The sequence below is a fragment of the Humulus lupulus genome, chromosome 7 (genome assembly GCF_963169125.1).
Source record: "Humulus lupulus chromosome 7, drHumLupu1.1, whole genome shotgun sequence".
NCBI classification, from domain to species: Eukaryota; Viridiplantae; Streptophyta; class Magnoliopsida; order Rosales; family Cannabaceae; genus Humulus; species Humulus lupulus.
In genome coordinates, this window is record NC_084799.1 from 175,855,397 (window position 1) to 175,864,714 (window position 9,318).

The 9,318-nt window shown below is 40.7% G+C and overlaps 1 protein-coding gene across 1 annotated transcript; it reads right to left on the reverse strand.

Annotated features, from left to right (window-relative positions):
• Nucleotides 1-4,495: 4,495 nt before the first annotated feature.
• On the reverse strand, nt 4,496-5,161 carry LOC133792386 (uncharacterized). Its single transcript, XM_062230287.1, has one exon. It carries the CDS (start codon nt 5,159-5,161, stop codon nt 4,496-4,498), a length of 666 nt encoding a protein of 221 aa, XP_062086271.1.
• Nucleotides 5,162-9,318: the final 4,157 nt, after the last annotated feature.

The window sequence follows — 9,318 nt, forward strand, 5'->3', positions numbered from 1 at the left end:
ATTGTTTTCGTGCATTTATGGTTAAGAGAGTCGAGTGCGTAGGGAGTCCCCCGCTTATCATTTGTTGAACCGGATCACAGTCACGAAAGTTCCGTACTCTGTAAATCCTACTATGTTGTTTTGTGTTGAACCTGCTTGCCTTGAGAGAGTCATGTTGGTATCTTATTAGAACTAAATTGTCCCCTTGGGTTCAGGGAAAAGCAAGGTTGATGCTTTACCATTTGCCAGAGGGGGCGATGAGGTTCAGCTCGGATGTAGAACGTAGCATGCGAGGCTGGGCATCGAGGCAGAGCTGAGAAAGGCAGAACCCTGGATTAGACATCTTTCCAGTGCACCCATAACGAGGTGTATGTGGCAAGGCTTACTAGGGTAGGCTCTCAATCCAACAGAGGCAATCGTTGTACAGGACGCAGGTGCGATTGCGGGAAAAGTTCCTCCCAACCTTGGATTGCTAAACCAATTAGTGTACACTGGGGGTGAACTTGAGGTGGGGCGTCTGATGGTTCTGCTACAGTAGTCAGGGCAGATTAAACTGCACGGCGAAGCCCCTCGTATCAAGGTAAGAGGGCGGGGTAGTGGTGAAGTGTACCCTAGATGGACAGCCAAATTCACATAGTTAGGCCAGATTAGACTGCGAAATGGCTGGCCGTAGCTCCCCATTAGCTTAGTCAAGTCAGATTAGAATGCCTCTAGGTGAAACCTAAAATTTCGTGGGCAGGATATCGAGTTTAGTGGCAGAGGCAACACGCCTATGTATGTACCTTACGTATGTGAAGTGAGCTTTTGCATCTTACCATGCACTACTTTTTGTATGCTAGTGAACATTCTTTTTGTTCTAAGGAACCCTTAAGTTTAGAAAATGGCTACATTGGAATTAAAGATTATTGTTGTATCTCGGCTGAATGTTTAAACAGATGAAAAACTGATAACCAAAAATGTTCTGATGGTCACTATTTATAGCAGGAGTGGTAGGTGGTTTTAAGTGCACATGAATAATGTTGTTTCTCATATGGGTAGGTAAGGATATATTAAAATATGTGCTTGGTAGTATCTTTCATTGCAGAGTGAGTAAACTGATAGTTGTCACATGTGTGTCCTCTTTATGTTATCACAGTAAGAATTCCGTATGCAAAATTATGTCAGCAAAAGCTGAGTATGTAAAATATACTAAAATAATGTAAAAAGGAAAGTTGTTTTATTACTTTTGAATTATACAGTACAACTATCAACAATAATATTGTTTCAAAGACATTGAATTCCAAGTACGAGGTCCAATTTTCCCACTGCGTACATTTTTAAGAGTATAAGACCCTCGCCCTAGTACTTCTACGATTTCAAAGGGTCCGTCCCAGTTTGGCTCTAGCTTCTTTAGGTTGCCAGTGACTTTACGCAGAACCCAGTCTCCATTCTAAAATGTGCGTGAGTGGACTCTTTTATTGTAGTAGCGTTCTGTAGCCTTTTGGTAATTTTCGTGTCTTATTTGTGCTATTGTTCGCAACTCTTCCAGGAGGTCAAGGTTGTGTGTCAACTGTATGTTGTTTGTGGTTAGATTAGAAGTTATCTCTATTCAAAGCGTAGGTAGGCCCACCTCTATTGGGATGATAGCCTATGTTCCATACACCATGGCGTAGGGAGATTCGCCCGTAGAGGACCTTTTTGTTGTCCTATATGCCCATAACACCTTTGGTAACTCTTCTACCCACGCGTCTTTTTTTATCTTCCAAGTTTTTCTTGATGTTGGCAAAAATGACTTTGTTGGAAGCTTCTGCTTGGTCGTTGCCTTGTGGGTAGGTGACAGAAGCAAAACTCAATTTTATCTTGTATGTGTCGCACAGCTCCTGTACTTTGGCGTTTTGGAACGGGGTTCCATTGTCAACAACTATCTCCCATGGTATCCCAAATTGACAGATGATGTGCTTCCACACGAAGCTCACGGTGTTTGTTTTGCTGACCATGACGTATGCCTCTGCTACGACCCATTTAGTGAAGTAATTGGTGGCTATCAAAGCGTACCATTTTCCTCCAACAGCTTTGGGCAATTCCCCTACCACATCCATCCTCCACTTTGCAAAAGGCCAAGGTGCAATGATGGAGTGTAAAGCTTGAGCGGGTTGATGGATGGTGGGTGCAAATCGTTGGCATTTGTCACACTTTCTTGCCTAGTCACGTGCTTCTATCATCATGTATGGCTAGTAGTATCCTGCTGTAAGTGCTTTGTGTGCCAAACTTCGACCCCCAGTGTGGTTTCCACATGCTCCTTCGTGGATCTCCTCTAATAATTTTTTAGCTTCAAATGGACGTAAACATCGAAGATAGGGGCCATTAAAGGACTTGCAGTACAACGTTCCATGGATGTTGGAGTAGCGTTGAGCTCGAAGACGCAGAAGCTTGGCGTCTTTTGCATGGGCTGGCAGTTCAGACTTAGACAAATAGCGAAATATTGGATCCATCCAGCACTCAAGTTCTGATGAGGTTGAGAAAACTTCCAAAGCTTTTGTTGATTGGCTTGTGTATATGGCGGAGTGCCGAGAACATTCCCTTGCAGAGGCTAATTTGGCGAGGGCATCGGCCTTCTGATTTTGTTCCCTCGGTACTTGTACTAGTTCAAACTGATGGAATTGTGACTGTAATTCAGTTACCTTTTCCAATAAGCTAGTCAGGTGGGGTGCCTTGGTGTCGAAATTCCCGACCACTTGTTCTATCATGAGCTTTCAATCCCCTCTGACTTTTAATCGTCTAATGCCTATGTCTCGTGCCAGTTCTAAGTCGTAAATCAGAGCCTCATACTCGACCTCATTATTCGTGGAAAATTGTTTTAACCAAATGGCTTCCTCAATTTTTAGTCTGGAGAGTGCTTCCAATATGATGCCAATCCCAGCTCCTTGAGAATTGGAGGCTCCATCTGTAGGCATTGTCCATACCCATTCAGCTTTTGATTCCAGCAGTTCAGGTAAGGTATCTGGGGTAAAAGATTGTATCTCGACTAGGAAATCAGCAAGCACTTGGCCTTTCTTTGCTTTTCATGGAAAAAACCATATGTCATACGTCCCGAGTTCAATTGCCCATTTGGATAATCTACTGGAGAGATCTGGTTTGTTCAACACCTGCTTCAGTGGGTAGTCCGTATATACAATGATGGTATGGCTTTCAAAATACTGTCGTAGCTTCTTCTTTCCTGTAATGAGTGCGAGTGCCAATTTTTCCATCACGTTGTAGCGGGTTTCAGTGTCTAGTAGCATCTTACTGCAGTAGAACACTGGCTTCTGTCGGCTCGCGTCTTCCCAAAAGAGCACAGAACTCACGGCAATGTGCGAGATAGACAGGTATAGGAACAGGTCTTCGTTGGGGATGGGAGAACTTAGTATAGGAGGAGAGCTCTGATAGGCTTTCAATTCTTCAAGCGCTTTATTTTGTTCTGTCCCCCAGATGGTGTTGGTAGACTTCTTGATGCATTGCAGGAAAGGCTGGCAACGATCGGACATGCGTGATATAAACCAGCTTAATGCTACAATTTTGCCTGTCAGAGCCTGGATGTCCCGGACGGTTCTAGGTTCCTTGACCTCTGAAAGTGATGCAATCTGGGTTGGATTGGCCTCGATGCCCCTCTGGCTGACCACATATCCTAAGAACTGGCCAGAGGACACCCCAAAATCACACTGAGTTGGATTTAGTTTCATTTTATAGGTGTCGAGGATGTTGAAGCATTCAGTTAAATCGTCCACATGTGAAGAACTTTGCGAAGATTTGATGACCGTGTCATCGATATATACTTCCATGTTTCTCCCAAGCAATGAGGAAAACAGTTTGTGCATCAGCCTCTGTTATGTTGCTCTTGCATTCTTTAGTCCGAAGGGCATAACTTTGTAACAGTACAAGCTGCATTCTGTTATAAAAGCTGTATGGATTCGATCTTCTGCCTTCATTGGGATCTGATTGTATCCCGAGTAGACATCGAGGAAGCTCATTCTTTCGAAACCTGTCGTGGCGTCTATCATCTTATCAATCTTCGGGAGAGGGTAGCTATCCTTAGGACATGCTTTGTTTAAGTTGGTGTAGTCTATGCACACTCTCTTTTCCCCGTTTTTCTTTGGGACCACTACAGGGTTGGCTAGCCAACTAGGATATAGGCATTCTTCAATTGCTTCTATGCTCAGAATTCGTTGTACCTCTTCTTGGATGGCCTGGTTGATTTCGAGAGCAAACCTCCTCTGCCTCTGCTTGACGGGTGGGAAGCTGTTCGATATATTGAGGTTGTGATTCATGACAGAGGGGTTTATTCCTGGTATATCATGTGGAGACCAGGCGAAGGTTCCAATTCTGGTTTTGAAGAATTGGATTAGGGCCTGCTTTTCTTTTTCAGGAAGTTTGGTGCTTACCAGTACTATTTTGGATGGGTCAGCATCATCTATACAGGTTTCCTCTAGATCATCGAGGGTGGTCTGGGGCTTTTCGCAATCTTCCTCTAGATCTATGCCTTTGAGACATGCTTTGATTGCTATTTTTTGGGGTTGTCTTCAGGAGAGGAGGTGCCAGAATCATTTATTTCTTTCAGAGTAAGGAAGCATTTCTTGGCTTGCTTCTGGCACCCTTTTATGTCGATTGTATACCACCCGTTGGGTGAGTGGCACCGCATAACTTGGTGCAAAGTTGAGACCACTCCCTGCATTCTGTGGATCCAACTTCTTCCCATGATGGCATTGTAGCTTGTGGCGGAGTCCACGATGAGGAAGTCCACAGGCAAGGTTCGTTCTGTGGCTACCAAGGTTAATCGAACAACACCCTTTGGGTATACCCTCTGGTTGTTAAATCCCAAAATTGGTGCAGCAGAGGTCCTGATCTGATTTTCTTTGAGTCCCGTTTTCTGAAAGGCTTCCCAGAAGAGAATGTCAACCCCACTGCCCCCATCGACTAAAACTCTCCCCAGCTGGCAATGGTCGACCTGTAGCGAAATGACTAGAGGGTTTTCATGGGGCAGGTGCACTCCCCGCAAGTCATCTTCGATGAAGGTGATAGCAGAGGCTAGATAGCGTCTGTCCTCCGAAGTGACAAGGTTGACTGTGTGGCCTAATGATCTGTATCGCTTCACCCGTTCCTCCATCCTCCTGTGAATTTTGGTTGCCTGCTCTTGTTCCTCGGTGAGCTCCACGATCCCGTGTATCATGGGGATTTTCTTGAGAGGCTCTTGTGAGCTCGTGGTGGCCGTATGCAGGGGGTCTGCCACTGGTGGTGTTGGGGTAGAAGCAGTGTTGGGCTATGAGGTGCCGGGTCTACTTGTCCGTTTAATATACTGGGTTAACCGTCCACTTCTCATGAGGGCCTAGATCTGATTGTGTAGGTTGTGGCATTCGGCGATTGTATGGCCATGATCCTTGTGGAAGAGGTAGAACCTGTTTTTTTCTCTTCTTTCAGGAGGAGTGGTAATTTTGTATGGTTCACGCCAGATGGGCCTATCTTTGTTTTCTTCATAAACGACTTCCTGAAGGACGGTGTATTCGAAAGAGGGGTATCGTGGTGGGTCTCGATTTGGTTTTGGCCTTTTCCCTTCTTTCATGTGATCAGTTTCTTGTCTCTTCCTCTTGTCGTCCCTTGCAGGTGGGGGAGGAAGGTTATTTGCTGGTGGAGTGGAGATAAGTGCAGATTTCTTCTGTGCACGCTCTCGAAATTCCAGGACCCTAAAGACGCCCTCGGCACGAATCTGAATCTCAACCATGTCATGAGGTGGTGTCATGGTGAGGTTTTCGTGTAAGAGAGATCCCACCTGTAAGCTTTTAACAAAGAGGTTAGCCACGGTGACTGGTTCGACATCGTGGATCTGATGTACGAGGTCGATGAAACGTTGCAGGTATGATTTTGGATGTTCATTTTCCCCTTGCTCGATTCGGTAGAGATCTGCCATCGTTCTTGGTGCCTCGCGGTTAGCATTATACTGTTGGAGAAAGGCTCCGCGGAGATCACCGAAACTGTTGACAGAACCAGGTTTTAACTATTTGAACCACAACAGGGCTAGCCCAGAGAAAGTTGTGGAGAAAACTTTGCACTGTATGGCTTCATTGTTGGCTTCCAAGGCCATCTTCTGTTGAAATTGGAACAGGTGGTTGAGCGGGTCTCCCTTTCCATTAAACGCGGGTAGAGGAGGGATTATGAAGTCCCACGGTTTGGGCTCGTTCTGGATCCATTCTGCAAAGGACGACCTCTCAGTGGTTCTTGATACCAAATCCATGTGCTCAGTAGTGTGAGCAGACCTTCCATCCGAAAACTTCTGCATCATTTCTCGCATCATCTCTTCTTTCCAATTGTCCAAGAACCGGATGGAGGGGGTACGGTCCTCGGCTGGTGAGTCTTGCACGACCCGTTGTGGGGTCTGCTGAGGCCCACTCTCGGCGGCTAGTTGGGTTGTTCTTATGGGCTCTGGACCGGCTCGCGCATGCATCTCACAGTGTACCGTCCGCCTCTCCTCGCCCCCTGGTGAAGACGGGTCGGGGAGGGTTTTAGGGGACCCTGGGACCCTTCTCTGATGTGGTGTGTGCTTCTCCGAGGGGAGTCGATCTGAACGATCGGAGCTTCAGGTCTACCAAGGTCGAGATTCTTGTTGTCTTGGGTCCTGCACGTAGCTTCATTAGACTTTCGCAATTCGGCGATCTCTGCTTCAAGCCTGGCCTGAGCTTCGGTCAGCGTCCTAATGGCTTCGTCGGATCGCTGCTAGCTAGCCTCCAGCAGGCGACACATCCTGTCAATTTGGTCGCCCACATCAGTCAGTGGGACGACCTGGGCGACGGTACCCGGTGCTCCGTTGTTCTTAGGCGGCATGGCTCCAAGGTTTCAAGTAGATCTTGATTACAAGGAAAGAGTTCTTGATTTGACGAAGTGGTTGAAAAAGGAACAGGTTTCCCACAGACGGCACCAATTTGTTGAAGCAACAATTTTATCTTTCTATATCTGGAGGTTTCTGCTGACGAATGCTAATCTTCCGATCCTTCTCTAATGGTGATGATCGCTTTGACAATTGTTGATTCGTCGGGGGTACCTGCAAGAAAGACACTCTGATGCCTAAGTCAAATTTTTCGATCCCTTTATTTGAATAAGAATTCAGTATTTATAGAACAGAAATGTGGGGTGATTAGTTGGTTAAACTGAACCCCTGATTGGGGAGGGAAATAACTGAATTTCCCCCCAAGATGCATTGGTTTTAATTAAATACGCAGAGGTCAGAGGCATAGACCGCCTCTGACCCGTGGCTTCTATCTTCGGAGCCTCTGTAGATCAAAACGATCTGTTTTGAGCATATTAAAAATGAAGAAATGTCTTTGGGTCGAATATTTTGGGTCCAACAGTTCTCAATAAATATTAAGTGAAATATTGACTTTTTGTGTTAATTTGCATCTTGTGCATTGACGCACAATTACAAATATTGAGCCAAATTAGCATTAACTCATATTTTGTGTTAAATTTGACACAAAATTTGCATCTTTCATAGGAGATGGTCTCAAGGGGCAAAAATCTTATTTATTCTTAAGAATTTAAATTGGGTATAAGATAATTATTAAGAATTTAAATTGGATATAAGATAATGAGTGGTTCGAAGCTTAAACTATAAATTTTAATGAAATAACAATTCTGAAGGAAAATGTCAATGCCTCTTTTATTTTAAAAAATATGATGTAAATAATTTTAATATTTTAATGATGAATAAATTTAAGTGGTCCAACACCTCATAATTAAGCTTAACATTTTAAATTTATGAAAGTGATAACAATAAAATTGTATGTATTAAAAATGATATTTATCAATTAAAATTGAACCTGTAGCATATCGTAATATTTTTGGAAGGGCTTTGGTAACGTTTTACAAAAATCGAAACCTGATAATCCAAAATCTGACATATTTAATCCTTGTGCACCCTTAGTTACCAGGCACTCATATTTGCAATAATATAAGTAACTGGATACTTAGAAACTAAACATGAGTACCAAAACTAATCGTTTATCATTTTCTTAGTTTTATGTTGCATAGTAATCAATTACCTCAATTTGCATTAAATGTTAGTAATATGTTACTCATAAATTAAACACAAATATCATATTACTCTAATGGTAACAGGTTATCCTGATGGTAACCATAATAAGTTACTTTGATGGTAACAAGTGACCACACCCTGATTGTAACATATTATCCCTAATGGTAACCCTAAATAAGTTGATCTAAGAAATGACGTGCTTAAAAAAAATTGAAAAATATTTCATACACTAAAAATAAAATTTTAAAAATAATAAAACAATTATGTAATATAAAAATGTATAAAATATATGTAGAATTATACATTTACTTTTTATTAAATAGTGTGAAATGACAACACTAAGTTTAAAAAAATTTATAAAACTTAAAACACTAAACTTACTAACAATATGATAATACTAGAAAACATAGCCGTACTTCGCGCAGTTTTTTTATAAAGATTAAAAAATATATATTTTTAAATATTTTTTGGGGATACTATGTGTAAGTGATTCATTTTCACCATAAACGTACAACATGCTCCTTATATGGATACGTAAGGGCGTCTTGACCGTAATTTTTTTTCATGATAATGTTCATTATATAGCGAACCTCCTGCAGGTTTTCGAGAAATTCTGAATAATTAAAGTGCCAAAAATAAAATTCAAACCACATGTTGTACGTGTGCTTTTATTTAATAATAATATTATTTTATACGCTTTACGTTTTTGTTTATTATATAAATTTCTTAAGATTTTTATATTTTTAAGGTAGAAAATTTATAAATCATGATATTTTGCATAATCATTCATTTTTTTAAATAAATATTTTTATTAATTAAATTAATAATGTTCTTAATCAAATTAATATCATGTGTATACATGTTGATATTTTTAATTGTTAAGATATTTTGGTTTTAAATTTGAAGTATCAAAATAATAAATCTTGAAGATAAGTGCCAATTTATATATGATTCATTTATTATTATAAATTATTAAGAAATTATTTATTCATAAATATTTTATTTAAATATAAATAAAAATATTTTTATTTTAAATTTGAAATGTCAAAATTTTGAAATAAATATGGAAAATTTTGAAATAAATCTCAATTATATATGATTATTGATCATAATAATTATTAAAAACTAGTTATATATAAATAAATTAAGATATTCAAAATTTTGAATTTGAAATATGAAACAATAAAAAGATTATCATGAATTGGAAAATCTTTAAGATAAATGTGAATTTATATATGATTGATTTATTATAATAATTATTAGAAAATTAGTTATTAATAAATATTAAAAAGAATTATGGAAGA

Bases quoted from the DNA above. Each gene is read 5' to 3' on its own strand.
- LOC133792386 (XM_062230287.1), bottom strand. From the start codon at position 5,161: ATGATACACGGGATCGTGGAGCTCACCGAGGAACAAGAGCAGGCAACC.